This window comes from Hyperolius riggenbachi, chromosome 1, assembly GCF_040937935.1.
Source record: "Hyperolius riggenbachi isolate aHypRig1 chromosome 1, aHypRig1.pri, whole genome shotgun sequence".
In the NCBI taxonomy this organism is placed as follows: domain Eukaryota; kingdom Metazoa; phylum Chordata; class Amphibia; order Anura; family Hyperoliidae; genus Hyperolius; species Hyperolius riggenbachi.
This window is the reverse complement of record NC_090646.1, coordinates 3,546,877-3,563,159: the sequence shown is the minus strand read 5'-3', so window position 1 is coordinate 3,563,159 and position 16,283 is coordinate 3,546,877. Positions and strand designations below refer to the sequence as shown.

General features: G+C 62.6%; 1 protein-coding gene across 1 annotated transcript in view; it reads right to left on the bottom strand.

Moving 5' to 3' along the window:
* The window catches only part of PCGF1 (polycomb group ring finger 1), a 116,937-nt gene extending 103,499 nt beyond the window's left edge, over positions 1 to 13,438 (bottom strand). The window contains exon 1 of the mRNA XM_068251714.1: positions 13,247 to 13,438. Coding sequence (XP_068107815.1) covers positions 13,247 to 13,339 — 93 coding nt within the window. The 5' untranslated portion in view covers positions 13,340 to 13,438. The remainder of the gene's footprint in view (positions 1 to 13,246) is intronic.
* Positions 13,439 to 16,283: the final 2,845 nt, after the last annotated feature.

The following is a 16,283-nucleotide window of genomic DNA, read 5'->3' as shown; positions in this document are numbered from 1 at the left end:
CAGGGGGAGGGGCTGCAGGCAGGGGGTGGGGCAGGAGCTGATGTAAGGTAAGTACAGCAGAGGCAGGTAGGTAGAGCAGGGGGAGGGGCTGGAGGCAGGGGGCGGGGCAGGTGCTGATGTAAGGTAAGTACAGCAGAGGCAGGCAGGTAGAGCAGGAGGAGGGGCTGGAAGCAGGGGGCGGGGCAGTAGCTGATGTAAGGTAAGTACAGCAGAGGCAGGTAGGTAGAGCAGGGGGCGGGGCTGGAAGCAGGGGGCGGGGCAGGAGCTGATGTAAGGTAAGTACAGCAGAGGCAGGTAGGTAGAGCAGGGGGCGGGGCTGGAAGCAGGGGGTGGGGCAGGAGCTGATGTACGGTAAGTACAGCAGAGGCAGGTAGGTAGAGCAGGGGGAGGGGCTGCAGGCAGGGGGCGGGGCAGGAGTTGATGTAAGGTAAGTACAGCAGAGGCAGGCAGGTAGAGCAGGGGGCGGGGCTGGAAGCAGGGGGCGGGGCAGGAGCTGATGTAAGGTAAGTACAGCAGAGGCAGGTAGGTAGAGCAGGGGGAGGGGCTGCAGGCAGGGGGCGGGGCAGTAGCTGATGTAAGGTAAGTACAGCAGAGGCAGGTAGGTAGAGCAAGGGGCGGGGCTGGAAGCAGGGGGCGGGGCAGTAGCTGATGTAAGGTAAGTACAGCAGAGGTAGGTAGATAGAGCAGGGGGAGGGGCTGCAGGAAGGGGCCGGGGCAGTAGCTGATGTAAGGTAAGTACAGCAGAGGCAGGTAGGTAGAGCAGGAGGAGGGGCTGGAAGGAGGGGGCGGGGCAGTAGCTGATGTAAGGTAAGTACAGCAGAGGCAGGCAGGTAGAGCAGGGGGCGGGGCTGCAGGCAGGGGGCGGGGCAGGAGCTGATGTAAGGTAAGTACAGCAGAGGCAGGCAGGTAGAGCAGGAGGAGGGGCTGGAAGCAGGGGGCGGGGCAGTAGCTGATGTAAGGTAAGTACAGCAGAGGCAGGTAGATAGAGCAGGGGGAGGGGCTGGAAGCAGGGGGCGGGGCAGTAGCTGATGTAAGGTAAGTACAGCAGATGCAGGCAGGTAGAGCAGGGGGCGGGGCTGGAAGCAGGGGGCGGGGCAGGAGCTGATGTAAGGTAAGTACAGCAGAGGCAGGTAGGTAGAGCAGGGGGAGGGGCTGGAAGCAGGGGGCGGGGCAGGAGCTGATGTAAGATAAGTACAGCAGAGGCAGGTAGATAGAGCAGGGGGAGGGGCTGGAAGCAGGGGGCGGGGCAGTAGCTGATGTAAGGTAAGTACAGCAGATGCAGGCAGGTAGAGCAGGGGGAGGGGCTGGAAGCAGGGGGCGGGGCAGGAGCTGATGTAAGGTAAGTACAGCAGAGGCAGGTAGATAGAGCAGGGGGAGGGGCTGGAAGCAGGGGGTGGGGCAGTAGCTGATGTAAGGTAAGTACAGCAGAGGCAGGTAGGTAGAGCAGGGGGCGGGGCTGGAGGTAGGGGGCGGGGCAGGAGCTGATGTAAGGTAAGTACAGCAGAGGCAGGTAGGTAGAGCAGGGGGCGGGGCTGGAGGCAGGGGGCGGGTCAGGAGCTGATGTAAGGTAAGTACAGCAGAGGCAGGCAGGTAGAGCAGGGGGTGGGGCTGGAAGGAGGGGGCGGGGCAGGAGCTGATGTAAGGTAAGTACAGCAGATGCAGGCAGGTAGAGCAGGGGGAGGGGCTGGAAGCAGGGGGCGGGGCAGGAGCTGATGTAAGGTAAGTACAGCAGAGGCAGGTAGGTAGAGCAGGGGGAGGGGCTGGAAGCAGGGGGCGGGGCAGTAGCTGATGTAAGGTAAGTACAGCAGAGGCAGGCAGGTAGAGCAGGGGGCGGGGCTGGAAGCAGGGGGCGGGTCAGTAGCTGATGTGAGGTAAGTACAGCAGATGCAGGCAGGTAGAGCAGGGGGAGGGGCTGGAAGCAGGGGGCGGGGCAGGAGCTGATGTAAGGTTAGTACAGCAGAGGCAGGTAGATAGAGCAGGGGGCGGGGCTGGAGACAGGGGGCGGGGCAGGAGCTGATGTAAGGTAAGTACAGCAGAGGCAGGTAGGTAGAGCAGGGGGAGGGGCTGGAAGGAGGGGGCGGGGCAGTAGCTGATGTAAGGTAAGTACAGCAGAGGCAGATAGATAGAGCGGGGGCCGGGGCTGGAGGCAGGGGGCGGGGCAGTAGCTGATGTAAGGTAAATACAGCAGAGGCAGGTAGGTAGAGCAGGGGGCGGGGCTGGAAGCAGGGGGCGGGGCAGGAGCTGATGTAAGGTAAGTACAGCAGAGGCAGGTAGGTAGAGCAGGGGGAGGGGCTGGAAGGAGGGGGCGGGGCAGTAGCTGATGTAAGGTAAGTACAGCAGAGGCAGATAGATAGAGCGGGGGGCGGGGCTGGAGGCAGGGGGCGGGGCAGTAGCTGATGTAAGGTAAATACAGCAGAGGCAGGTAGGTAGAGCAGGGGGCGGGGCTGGAAGCAGGGGGTGGGGCAGGAGCTGATGTAAGTTAAGTACAGCAGAGGCAGGTAGGTAGAGCAGGGGGAGGGGCTGGAGGCAGGGGGCGGGGCAGGTGCTGATGTAAGGTAAGTACAGCAGAGGCAGGTAGATAGAGCAGGGGGAGGGGCTGGAAGCAGGGGGCGGGGCAGTAGCTGATGTAAGGTAAGTACAGCAGAGGCAGATAGATAGAGCGGGGGGCGGGGCTGGAGGCAGGGGGCGGGGCAGTAGCTGATGTAAGGTAAGTACAGCAGAGGCAGGTAGGTAGAGCAGGGGGCAAGGCTGGAAGCAGGGGGCGGTGCAGGAGCTGATGTAAGGTAAGTACAGCAGAGGCAGGCAGGTAGAGCAGGGGGAGGGGCTGCAGGCAGGGGGTGGGGCAGGAGCTGATGTAAGGTAAGTACAGCAGAGGCAGGTAGGTAGAGCAGGGGGAGGGGCTGGAGGCAGGGGGCGGGGCAGGTGCTGATGTAAGGTAAGTACAGCAGAGGCAGGCAGGTAGAGCAGGGGGCGGGGCTGGAAGCAGGGGGCGGGGCAGTAGCTGATGTAAGGTAAGTACAGCAGAGGCAGGTAGGTAGAGCAGGGGGCAAGGCTGGAAGCAGGGGGCGGTGCAGGAGCTGATGTAAGGTAAGTACAGCAGAGGCAGGCAGGTAGAGCAGGGGGAGGGGCTGCAGGCAGGGGGTGGGGCAGGAGCTGATGTAAGGTAAGTACAGCAGAGGCAGGAAGGTAGAGCAGGGGGAGGGGCTGGAGGCAGGGGGCGGGGCAGGTGCTGATGTAAGGTAAGTACAGCAGAGGCAGGCAGGTAGAGCAGGGGGCGGGGCTGGAAGCAGGGGGCGGGGCAGTAGCTGATGTAAGGTAAGTACAGCAGAGGCAGATAGATAGAGCGGGGGGCGGGGCTGGAGGCAGGGGGCGGGGCAGTAGCTGATGTAAGGTAAGTACAGCAGAGGCAGGTAGGTAGAGCAGGGGGCAAGGCTGGAAGCAGGGGGCGGGGCAGTAGCTGATGTAAGGTAAGTACAGCAGAGGCAGGTAGGGAAGGCAGGGGGAGGGGCTGCAGGCAGGGGGTGGGGCAGGAGCTGATGTAAGGTAAGTACAGCAGAGGCAGGTAGGTAGAGCAGGGGGAGGGGCTGGAGGCAGGGGGCGGGGCAGGTGCTGATGTAAGGTAAGTACAGCAGAGGCAGGCAGGTAGCGCAGGGGGCGGGGCTGGAAGCAGGGGGCGGGTCAGTAGCTGATGTAAGGTAAGTACAGCAGAGGCAGGTAGATAGAGCAGGGGGAGGGGCTGGAAGCAGGGGGCGGGTCAGTAGCTGATGTAAGGTAAGTACAGCAGAGGAAGGTAGATAGAGCAGGGGGAGGGGCTGGAAGCAGGGGGCGGGGCAGGAGCTGATGTAAGTTAAGTACAGCAGAGGCAGGTAGGTAGAGCAGGGGGAGGGGCTGGAAGCAGGGGGCGGGGCAGGAGCTGATGTAAGGTAAGTACAGCAGAGGCAGGTAGATAGAGCAGGGGGCGGGGCTGGAGACAGGGGGCGGGGCAGGAGCTGATGTAAGGTAAGTACAGCAGAGGCAGGTAGGTAGAACAGGGGGAGGGGCTGGAAGGAGGGGGCGGGGCAGTAGCTGATGTAAGGTAAGTACAGCAGAGGCAGATAGATAGAGCGGGGGGCGGGGCTGGAGGCAGGGGGCGGGGCAGTAGCTGATGTAAGGTAAATACAGCAGAGGCAGGTAGGTAGAGCAGGGGGCGGGGCTGGAAGCAGGGGGCGGGGCAGGAGCTGATGTAAGGTAAGTACAGCAGAGGCAGGTAGGTAGAGCAGGGGGAGGGGCTGGAAGGAGGGGGCGGGGCAGTAGCTGATGTAAGGTAAGTACAGCAGAGGCAGATAGATAGAGCGGGGGGCGGGAATGGAGGCAGGGGGCGGGGCAGTAGCTGATGTAAGGTAAATACAGCAGAGGCAGGTAGGTAGAGCAGGGGGCGGGGCTGGAAGCAGGGGGTGGGGCAGGAGCTGATGTTAGTTAAGTACAGCAGAGGCAGGTAGGTAGAGCAGGGGGAGGGGCTGGAGGCAGGGGGCGGGGCAGGTGCTGATGTAAGGTAAGTACAGCAGAGGCAGGTAGATAGAGCAGGGGGAGGGGCTGGAAGCAGGGGGCGGGGCAGTAGCTGATGTAAGGTAAGTACAGCAGAGGCAGATAGATAGAGCGGGGGGCGGGGCTGGAGGCAGGGGGCGGGGCAGTAGCTGATGTAAGGTAAGTACAGCAGAAGCAGGTAGGTAGAGCAGGGGGATGGGCTGGAAGCAGGGGGCGGGGCAGGAGCTGATGTAAGGTAAGTACAGCAGAGGCAGGTAGGTAGAGCAGGGGGAGGGGCTGGAAGCAGGGGGCGGTGCAGGAGCTGATGTAAGGTAAGTACAGCAGAGGCAGGCAGGTAGAGCAGGGGGCGGGGCTAGAGGCAGGGGGCGGGGCTGGAGGCAGGGGGCGGGGCAGGAGCTGATGTAAGGTAAGTACAGCAGAGGCAGGTAGGTAGAGCAGGGGGATGGGCTGGAAGCAGGGGGCGGGGCAGGAGCTGATGTAAGGTAAGTACAGCAGAGGCAGGTAGGTAGAGCAGGGGGAGGGGCTGGAAGCAGGGGGCGGTGCAGGAGCTGATGTAAGGTAAGTACAGCAGAGGCAGGCAGGTAGAGCAGGGGGAGGGGCTGCAGGCAGGGGGTGGGGCAGGAGCTGATGTAAGGTAAGTACAGCAGAGGCAGGTAGGTAGAGCAGGGGGAGGGGCTGGAGGCAGGGGGCGGGGCAGGTGCTGATGTAAGGTAAGTACAGCAGAGGCAGGCAGGTAGAGCAGGAGGAGGGGCTGGAAGCAGGGGGCGGGGCAGTAGCTGATGTAAGGTAAGTACAGCAGAGGCAGGTAGGTAGAGCAGAGGGCGGGGCTGGAAGCAGGGGGCGGGGCAGGAGCTGATGTAAGGTAAGTACAGCAGAGGCAGGTAGGTAGAGCAGGGGGCGGGGCTGGAAGCAGGGGGTGGGGCAGGAGCTGATGTACGGTAAGTACAGCAGAGGCAGGTAGGTAGAGCAGGGGGAGGGGCTGCAGGCAGGGGGCGGGGCAGGAGTTGATGTAAGGTAAGTACAGCAGAGGCAGGCAGGTAGAGCAGGGGGCGGGGCTGGAAGCAGGGGGCGGGGCAGGAGCTGATGTAAGGTAAGTACAGCAGAGGCAGGTAGGTAGAGCAGGGGGAGGGGCTGCAGGCAGGGGGCGGGGCAGTAGCTGATGTAAGGTAAGTACAGCAGAGGCAGGTAGGTAGAGCAAGGGGCGGGGCTGGAAGCAGGGGGCGGGGCAGTAGCTGATGTAAGGTAAGTACAGCAGAGGTAGGTAGATAGAGCAGGGGGAGGGGCTGCAGGCAGGGGGCGGGGCAGTAGCTGATGTAAGGTAAGTACAGCAGAGGCAGGTAGGTAGAGCAGGAGGAGGGGCTGGAAGGAGGGGGCGGGGCAGTAGCTGATGTAAGGTAAGTACAGCAGAGGCAGGCAGGTAGAGCAGGGGGCGGGGCTGCAGGCAGGGGGCGGGGCAGGAGCTGATGTAAGGTAAGTACAGCAGAGGCAGGCAGGTAGAGCAGGAGGAGGGGCTGGAAGCAGGGGGCGGGGCAGTAGCTGATGTAAGGTAAGTACAGCAGAGGCAGGTAGATAGAGCAGGGGGAGGGGCTGGAAGCAGGGGGCGGGGCAGTAGCTGATGTAAGGTAAGTACAGCAGATGCAGGCAGGTAGAGCAGGGGGCGGGGCTGGAAGCAGGGGGCGGGGCAGGAGCTGATGTAAGGTAAGTACAGCAGAGGCAGGTAGGTAGAGCAGGGGGAGGGGCTGGAAGCAGGGGGCGGGGCAGGAGCTGATGTAAGATAAGTACAGCAGAGGCAGGTAGATAGAGCAGGGGGAGGGGCTGGAAGCAGGGGGCGGGGCAGTAGCTGATGTAAGGTAAGTACAGCAGATGCAGGCAGGTAGAGCAGGGGGAGGGGCTGGAAGCAGGGGGCGGGGCAGGAGCTGATGTAAGGTAAGTACAGCAGAGGCAGGTAGATAGAGCAGGGGGAGGGGCTGGAAGCAGGGGGTGGGGCAGTAGCTGATGTAAGGTAAGTACAGCAGAGGCAGGTAGGTAGAGCAGGGGGCGGGGCTGGAGGTAGGGGGCGGGGCAGGAGCTGATGTAAGGTAAGTACAGCAGAGGCAGGTAGGTAGAGCAGGGGGCGGGGCTGGAGGCAGGGGGCGGGTCAGGAGCTGATGTAAGGTAAGTACAGCAGAGGCAGGCAGGTAGAGCAGGGGGTGGGGCTGGAAGGAGGGGGCGGGGCAGGAGCTGATGTAAGGTAAGTACAGCAGATGCAGGCAGGTAGAGCAGGGGGAGGGGCTGGAAGCAGGGGGCGGGGCAGGAGCTGATGTAAGGTAAGTACAGCAGAGGCAGGTAGGTAGAGCAGGGGGAGGGGCTGGAAGCAGGGGGCGGGGCAGTAGCTGATGTAAGGTAAGTACAGCAGAGGCAGGCAGGTAGAGCAGGGGGCGGGGCTGGAAGCAGGGGGCGGGTCAGTAGCTGATGTGAGGTAAGTACAGCAGATGCAGGCAGGTAGAGCAGGGGGAGGGGCTGGAAGCAGGGGGCGGGGCAGGAGCTGATGTAAGGTTAGTACAGCAGAGGCAGGTAGATAGAGCAGGGGGCGGGGCTGGAGACAGGGGGCGGGGCAGGAGCTGATGTAAGGTAAGTACAGCAGAGGCAGGTAGGTAGAGCAGGGGGAGGGGCTGGAAGGAGGGGGCGGGGCAGTAGCTGATGTAAGGTAAGTACAGCAGAGGCAGATAGATAGAGCGGGGGCCGGGGCTGGAGGCAGGGGGCGGGGCAGTAGCTGATGTAAGGTAAATACAGCAGAGGCAGGTAGGTAGAGCAGGGGGCGGGGCTGGAAGCAGGGGGCGGGGCAGGAGCTGATGTAAGGTAAGTACAGCAGAGGCAGGTAGGTAGAGCAGGGGGAGGGGCTGGAAGGAGGGGGCGGGGCAGTAGCTGATGTAAGGTAAGTACAGCAGAGGCAGATAGATAGAGCGGGGGGCGGGGCTGGAGGCAGGGGGCGGGGCAGTAGCTGATGTAAGGTAAATACAGCAGAGGCAGGTAGGTAGAGCAGGGGGCGGGGCTGGAAGCAGGGGGTGGGGCAGGAGCTGATGTAAGTTAAGTACAGCAGAGGCAGGTAGGTAGAGCAGGGGGAGGGGCTGGAGGCAGGGGGCGGGGCAGGTGCTGATGTAAGGTAAGTACAGCAGAGGCAGGTAGATAGAGCAGGGGGAGGGGCTGGAAGCAGGGGGCGGGGCAGTAGCTGATGTAAGGTAAGTACAGCAGAGGCAGATAGATAGAGCGGGGGGCGGGGCTGGAGGCAGGGGGCGGGGCAGTAGCTGATGTAAGGTAAGTACAGCAGAGGCAGGTAGGTAGAGCAGGGGGCAAGGCTGGAAGCAGGGGGCGGTGCAGGAGCTGATGTAAGGTAAGTACAGCAGAGGCAGGCAGGTAGAGCAGGGGGAGGGGCTGCAGGCAGGGGGTGGGGCAGGAGCTGATGTAAGGTAAGTACAGCAGAGGCAGGTAGGTAGAGCAGGGGGAGGGGCTGGAGGCAGGGGGCGGGGCAGGTGCTGATGTAAGGTAAGTACAGCAGAGGCAGGCAGGTAGAGCAGGGGGCGGGGCTGGAAGCAGGGGGCGGGGCAGTAGCTGATGTAAGGTAAGTACAGCAGAGGCAGGTAGGTAGAGCAGGGGGCAAGGCTGGAAGCAGGGGGCGGTGCAGGAGCTGATGTAAGGTAAGTACAGCAGAGGCAGGCAGGTAGAGCAGGGGGAGGGGCTGCAGGCAGGGGGTGGGGCAGGAGCTGATGTAAGGTAAGTACAGCAGAGGCAGGTAGGTAGAGCAGGGGGAGGGGCTGGAGGCAGGGGGCGGGGCAGGTGCTGATGTAAGGTAAGTACAGCAGAGGCAGGCAGGTAGAGCAGGGGGCGGGGCTGGAAGCAGGGGGCGGGGCAGTAGCTGATGTAAGGTAAGTACAGCAGAGGCAGATAGATAGAGCGGGGGGCGGGGCTGGAGGCAGGGGGCGGGGCAGTAGCTGATGTAAGGTAAGTACAGCAGAGGCAGGTAGGTAGAGCAGGGGGCAAGGCTGGAAGCAGGGGGCGGGGCAGTAGCTGATGTAAGGTAAGTACAGCAGAGGCAGGTAGGGAAGGCAGGGGGAGGGGCTGCAGGCAGGGGGTGGGGCAGGAGCTGATGTAAGGTAAGTACAGCAGAGGCAGGTAGGTAGAGCAGGGGGAGGGGCTGGAGGCAGGGGGCGGGGCAGGTGCTGATGTAAGGTAAGTACAGCAGAGGCAGGCAGGTAGCGCAGGGGGCGGGGCTGGAAGCAGGGGGCGGGTCAGTAGCTGATGTAAGGTAAGTACAGCAGAGGCAGGTAGATAGAGCAGGGGGAGGGGCTGGAAGCAGGGGGCGGGTCAGTAGCTGATGTAAGGTAAGTACAGCAGAGGAAGGTAGATAGAGCAGGGGGAGGGGCTGGAAGCAGGGGGCGGGGCAGGAGCTGATGTAAGTTAAGTACAGCAGAGGCAGGTAGGTAGAGCAGGGGGAGGGGCTGGAAGCAGGGGGCGGGGCAGGAGCTGATGTAAGGTAAGTACAGCAGAGGCAGGTAGATAGAGCAGGGGGCGGGGCTGGAGACAGGGGGCGGGGCAGGAGCTGATGTAAGGTAAGTACAGCAGAGGCAGGTAGGTAGAACAGGGGGAGGGGCTGGAAGGAGGGGGCGGGGCAGTAGCTGATGTAAGGTAAGTACAGCAGAGGCAGATAGATAGAGCGGGGGGCGGGGCTGGAGGCAGGGGGCGGGGCAGTAGCTGATGTAAGGTAAATACAGCAGAGGCAGGTAGGTAGAGCAGGGGGCGGGGCTGGAAGCAGGGGGCGGGGCAGGAGCTGATGTAAGGTAAGTACAGCAGAGGCAGGTAGGTAGAGCAGGGGGAGGGGCTGGAAGGAGGGGGCGGGGCAGTAGCTGATGTAAGGTAAGTACAGCAGAGGCAGATAGATTGGGCTCGATTCACAAAGCGGTGCAAAGTGTTAGCACCATGGTGAAAAGGCCCTTATCACGCCTAAAGTCACTTTAGGCATGATAAGAAGAAACTCGCGCGAAGTTGCCGCGCGTACGCGCGTAAGTGCGCGCGCAACACCCGACGCTTCGCGCGAAGCTCCCATTAAGCCCTATGGGACTTTGCGCGCGCTCCCACGCGCGTACGCACGAACGCGCTTACGCGCGGTAACTTCGCGCGAAGAGCAGGAAAAATCGGTGATAACTCAGTGGTGAAAAGGTCATCACGCCTAAAGTCTTTTAGGCGTGATAACTGGGTTATCACCGCTTTGTGAATCGAGGCCATAGAGCGGGGGGCGGGAATGGAGGCAGGGGGCGGGGCAGTAGCTGATGTAAGGTAAATACAGCAGAGGCAGGTAGGTAGAGCAGGGGGCGGGGCTGGAAGCAGGGGGTGGGGCAGGAGCTGATGTTAGTTAAGTACAGCAGAGGCAGGTAGGTAGAGCAGGGGGAGGGGCTGGAGGCAGGGGGCGGGGCAGGTGCTGATGTAAGGTAAGTACAGCAGAGGCAGGTAGATAGAGCAGGGGGAGGGGCTGGAAGCAGGGGGCGGGGCAGTAGCTGATGTAAGGTAAGTACAGCAGAGGCAGATAGATAGAGCGGGGGGCGGGGCTGGAGGCAGGGGGCGGGGCAGTAGCTGATGTAAGGTAAGTACAGCAGAAGCAGGTAGGTAGAGCAGGGGGATGGGCTGGAAGCAGGGGGCGGGGCAGGAGCTGATGTAAGGTAAGTACAGCAGAGGCAGGTAGGTAGAGCAGGGGGAGGGGCTGGAAGCAGGGGGCGGTGCAGGAGCTGATGTAAGGTAAGTACAGCAGAGGCAGGCAGGTAGAGCAGGGGGCGGGGCTAGAGGCAGGGGGCGGGGCTGGAGGCAGGGGGCGGGGCAGGAGCTGATGTAAGGTAAGTACAGCAGAGGCAGGTAGGTAGAGCAGGGGGATGGGCTGGAAGCAGGGGGCGGGGCAGGAGCTGATGTAAGGTAAGTACAGCAGAGGCAGGTAGGTAGAGCAGGGGGAGGGGCTGGAAGCAGGGGGCGGTGCAGGAGCTGATGTAAGGTAAGTACAGCAGAGGCAGGCAGGTAGAGCAGGGGGAGGGGCTGCAGGCAGGGGGTGGGGCAGGAGCTGATGTAAGGTAAGTACAGCAGAGGCAGGTAGGTAGAGCAGGGGGAGGGGCTGGAGGCAGGGGGCGGGGCAGGTGCTGATGTAAGGTAAGTACAGCAGAGGCAGGCAGGTAGAGCAGGGGGCGGGGCTGGAAGCAGGGGGCGGGGCAGTAGCTGATGTAAGGTAAGTACAGCAGAGGCAGATAGATAGAGCGGGGGGCGGGGCTGGAGGCAGGGGGCGGGGCAGGAGCTGATGTAAGGTAAGTACAGCAGAGGCAGGCAGGTAGAGCAGGGGGCGGGGCTGGAAGCAGGGGGCGGGGCAGTAGCTGATGTAAGGTAAGTACAGCAGAGGCAGGTAGGGAGGGCAGGGGGAGGGGCTGCAGGCAGGGGGTGGGGCAGGAGCTGATGTAAGGTAAGTACAGCAGAGGCAGGTAGGTAGAGCAGGGGGAGGGGCTGGAAGCAGGGGGCGGGGCAGGAGCTGATGTGAGGTAAGTACAGCAGAGGCAGGCAGGTAGAGCAGGGGGAGGGGCTGGAAGCAGGGGGCGGGGCAGTAGCTGATGTAAGGTAAGTACAGCAGAGGCAGGTAGGGAGGGCAGGGGGAGGGGCTGCAGGCAGGGGGTGGGGCAGGAGCTGATGTAAGGTAAGTACAGCAGAGGCAGGTAGGTAGAGCAGGGGGAGGGGCTGGAAGCAGGGGGCGGGGCAGGAGCTGATGTAAGGTAAGTACAGCAGAGGCAGATAGATAGAGCGGGGGGCGGGGCTGGAGGCAGGGGGCGGGGCAGTAGCTGATGTAAGGTAAGTACAGCAGAGGCAGGCAGGTAGAGCAGGGGGCGGGGCTGGAAGCAGGGGGCGGGGCAGTAGCTGATGTAAGGTAAGTACAGCAGAGGCAGGTAGGTAGAGCAGGGGGCGGGGCTGGAAGCAGGGGGCGGGGCAGGAGCTGATGTAAGGTAAGTACAGCAGAGGCAGGTAGGTAGAGCAGGGGGCGGGGCTGGAAGCAGGGGGCGGGGCAGTAGCTGATGTAAGGTAAGTACAGCAGAGGCAGGTAGGTAGAGCAGGGGGCGGGGCTGGAAGCAGGGGGTGGGGCAGGAGCTGATGTGAGGTAAGTACAGCAGAGGCAGGCAGGTAGAGCAGGGGGAGGGGCTGGAAGCAGGGGGCGGGGCAGCAGCTGATGTAAGATAAGTACAGCAGAGGAAGGCAGGTAGAGCAGGGGGCGGGGCTGGAAGCAGTGGCGGGGCACGAGCTGATGTAAGGTAAGTACAGCAGAGGCAGGCAGGTAGAGCAGGGGGCGGGGCTGGAAGTAGGGGGCGGGGCAGTAGCTGAAGTAAGGTAAGTACAGCAGAGGCAGGTAGGTAGAGCAGGGGGCGGGGCTGGAAGCAGTGGCGGGGCACGAGCTGATGTAAGGTAAGTACAGCAGAGGCAGGCAGGTAGAGCAGGGGGCGGGGCTGGAAGTAGGGGGCGGGGCAGTAGCTGAAGTAAGGTAAGTACAGCAGAGGCAGGCAGGTAGAGCAGGGGGCGGGGCTGGAAGCAGGGGGCAGGGCAGTAGCTGATGTAAGGTAAGTACAGCAGAGGCAGGCAGGTAGAGCAGGGGGCGGGGCTGGAAGTAGGGGGCGGGGCAGTAGCTGATGTAAGGTAAGTACAGCAGAGGCAGGCAGGTAGAGCAGGGGGCGGGGCTGGAAGTAGGGGGCGGGGCAGTAGCTGAAGTAAGGTAAGTACAGCAGAGGCAGGCAGGTAGAGCAGGGGGCGGGGCTGGAAGCAGGGGGCAGGGCAGTAGCTGATGTAAGGTAAGTACAGCAGAGGCAGGCAGGTAGAGCAGGGGGAGGGGCTGGAAGCAGGGGGCGGGGCAGTAGCTGTAGTAAGGTAAGTACAGCAGAGGCAGGTAGGTAGAGCAGGGGGCGGGGCTGGAAGCAGTGGCGGGGCACGAGCTGATGTAAGGTAAGTACAGCAGAGGCAGGCAGGTAGAGCAGGGGGCGGGGCTGGAAGTAGGGGGCGGGGCAGTAGCTGAAGTAAGGTAAGTACAGCAGAGGCAGGCAGGTAGAGCAGGGGGCGGGGCTGGAAGCAGGGGGCGGGGCAGTAGCTGAAGTAAGGTAAGTACAGCAGAGGCAGGCAGGTAGAGCAGGGGGCGGGGCAGGAGTTGATGTAAGGTAAGTACAGCAGAGGCAGGCAGGTAGAGCAGGGGGCGGGGCTGCAGGAAGGGGGCAGGGCAGTAGCTGATGTAAGGTAAGTACAGCAGAGGCAGGCAGGTAGAGCAGGGGGAGGCGCTGGAGGCAGGGGGCGGGGCAGTAGCTGATGTAAGGTAAGTACAGCAGAGGCAGGTAGGTAGAGCAGGGGGCGGGGCTGGAAGCAGGGGGCGGGGCAGTAGCTGATGTAAGGTAAGTACAGCAGAGGCAGGTAGGTAGAGCAGGGGGCGGGGCTGGAGGCAGGGGGCGGGGCAGTAGCTGATGTAAGGTAAGTACAGCAGAGGCAGGTAGGTAGAGCAGGGGGCGGGGCTGGAAGCAGGGGGCGGGGCAGTAGCTGATGTAAGGTAAGTACAGCAGAGGCAGGTAGGTAGAGCAGGGGGCGGGGCTGGAGGCAGGGGGCGGGGCAGTAGTGGATAGTGAGCGGGTAAGTACAGCAGAGGCAGGCAGGTGGTGGGCGGCAGGGGGCGGGGCTGCAGGCAGGGGGCGGGCACCTCGTTCCGCAGCGGGTCCATCTTGTACACGGACTGCAGCTGGTTGCGGAGCCGCATTGCGATCATCGTGTCTCCCGGCGCCGCCATTTCCATGGCCCGGTGACGTCACAGGCTCAGCAGCTCGCGGCGCGGAGGATTGGTCGCTGAGCGTCACGTGGCTGTGACGTCAGACGTGCAGCCGTGTGATTCAGGAAGTGGTTGAGTCTTTCTGGGCGGGGCCAGAGCTGTCAGTGTGCGGAGAGAAGTTGTCATAGAAACGCTGAGCCGCACATGTTGCGCATGCGCACTGATCTCCCCTAGTCCCGGTGTAGTGTCTGATGACGCTGCCTGTGGATTAGCGCTGCCCCGCATGCGCAGTAGTAGGAGACTGTGCGGCCACATTTCCTATTAAATGATGCTGCTGGTGGTAAAATACTGAATATCTCCGCCCCCTCACCTCTTACACTCCCCACATTGTCAGGGTAGGGAGGGGACCCCCAGAGCGGCCTCTATACCACACTGAGTAGCACGCATGCTGGTTCCGGGGCTGCCTTCCACACTGAGTAGCACGCATGCTGGTTCCGGGGCTCCCTTCCACACTGAGTAGCACGCATGCTGGTTCCGGGGCTCCCTTCCACACTGAGTAGCACGCATGCTGGTTCCGGGGCTCCCTTCCACACTGAGTAGCGCGCATGCTGGTTCCGGGGCTGCCTTCCACACTGAGTAGCACGCATGCTGGTTCCGGGGCTCCCTTCCACACTGAGAAGCACGCATGCTGGTTCCAGGGCTCCCTTCCACACTGAGTAGCACGCATGCTGGTTCCGGGGCTCCCTTCCACACTGAGAAGCACGCATGCTGGTTCCGGGGCTCCCTTCCACACCGAGTAGCACGCATGCTGGTTCCGGGTCTGCCTTCCACACTGAGTAGCACGCATGCTGGTTCCGGGTCTGCCTTCCACACTGAGAAGCACGCATGCTGGTTCCGGGGCTCCCTTCTACACTGAGTAGCATGCATGCTGGTTCCGGGGCTCCCTTCCACACTGAGTAGCACGCATGTTGGTTCCAGGGCTCCCTTCCACACTGAGTAGCACGCATGCTGGTTCCGGGGCTGCCTTCCACACTGAGTAGCACGCATGCTGGTTCCGGGGCTCCCTTCTACACTGAGTAGCACGCATGCTGGTTCCGGGGCTCCCTCCCACACAGAGTAGCACGCATGCTGGTTCCGGGGCTCCCTCCCACACTGAGTAGCACGCATGCTGGTTCCGGGGCTGCCTTCCACACTGAGAAGCACGCATGCTGGTTCCAGGGCTCCCTTCCACACTGAGTAGCACGCATGCTGGTTCCGGGGCTCCCTTCCACACTGAGAAGCACGCATGCTGGTTCCGGGGCTCCCTTCCACACTGAGTAGCACGCATGCTGGTTCCGGGGCTCCCTTCTACACTGAGTAGCATGCATGCTGGTTCCGGGGCTCCCTTCCACACTGAGTAGCACGCATGCTGGTTCCGGGGCTGCCTTCCACACTGAGTAGCACGCATGCTGGTTCCGGGGCTGCCTTCCACACTGAGTAGCACGCATGCTGGTTCCGGGGCTCCCTTCTACACTGAGTAGCATGCATGCTGGTTCCGGGGCTCCCTTCCACACTGAGTAGCACGCATGCTGGTTCCGGGGCTGCCTTCCACACTGAGTAGCACGCATGCTGGTTCCGGGGCTGCCTTCCACACTGAGTAGCACGCATGCTGGTTCCAGGGCTCCCTTCCACACTGAGTAGCACGCATGCTGGTTCCGGGGCTGCCTTCCACACTGAGTAGCACGCATGCTGGTTCCGGGTCTGCCTTCCACACTGAGTAGCACGCATGCTGGTTCCGGGGCTCCCTTCCACACTGAGAAGCACGCATGCTGGTTCCAGGGCTCCCTTCCACACTGAGTAGCACGCATGCTGGTTCCGGGGCTCCCTTCCACACTGAGAAGCACGCATGCTGGTTCCGGGGCTCCCTTCCACACCGAGTAGCACGCATGCTGGTTCCGGGGCTGCCTTCCACACTGAGTAGCACGCATGCTGGTTCCGGGTCTGCCTTCCACACTGAGTAGCACGCATGCTGGTTCCGGGGCTCCCTTCCACACTGAGAAGCACGCATGCTGGTTCCAGGGCTCCCTTCCACACTGAGTAGCACGCATGCTGGTTCCGGGGCTCCCTTCCACACTGAGAAGCACGCATGCTGGTTCCGGGGCTCCCTTCCACACTGAGTAGCACGCATGCTGGTTCCGGGGCTCCCTTCTACACTGAGTAGCACGCATGCTGGTTCCGGGGCTCCCTTCCACACTGAGTAGCACGCATGCTGGTTCCGGGGCTCCCTTCCACACTGAGTAGCACGCATGCTGGTTCCGGGGCTGCATTCCACACTGAGTAGCACGCATGCTGGTTCCGGGGCTGCCTTCCACACTGAGTAGCACGCATGCTGGTTCCAGGGCTCCCTTCCACACTGAGTAGCACGCATGCTGGTTCCGGGGCTGCCTTCCACACTGAGTAGCACGCATGCTGGTTCCGGGTCTGCCTTCCACACTGAGTAGCACGCATGCTGGTTCCGGGGCTCCCTTCCACACTGAGAAGCACGCATGCTGGTTCCGGGGCTCCCTTCCACACTGAGTAGCACGCATGCTGGTTCCAGGGCTCCCTTCCACACTGAGTAGCACGCATGCTGGTTCCGGGGCTCCCTTCCACACTGAGAAGCACGCATGCTGGTTCCGGGGCTCCCTTCCACACTAAGTAGCACGCATGCTGGTACCGGGGCTCCCTTCTACACTGAGTAGCACGCATGCTGGTTCCGGGGCTCCCTTCCACACTGAGTAGCACGCATGCTGGTTCCGGGGCTCCCTTCCACACTGAGTAGCACGCATGCTGGTTCCGGGGCTGCCTTCCACACTGAGTAGCACGCATGCTGGTTCCGGGGCTCCCTTCCACACTGAGTAGCACGCATGCTGGTTCCGGGACTCCCTTCCACACCGAGTAGCACGCATGCTGGTTCCGGGGCTCCCTTCCACACTGAGTAGCACGCATGCTG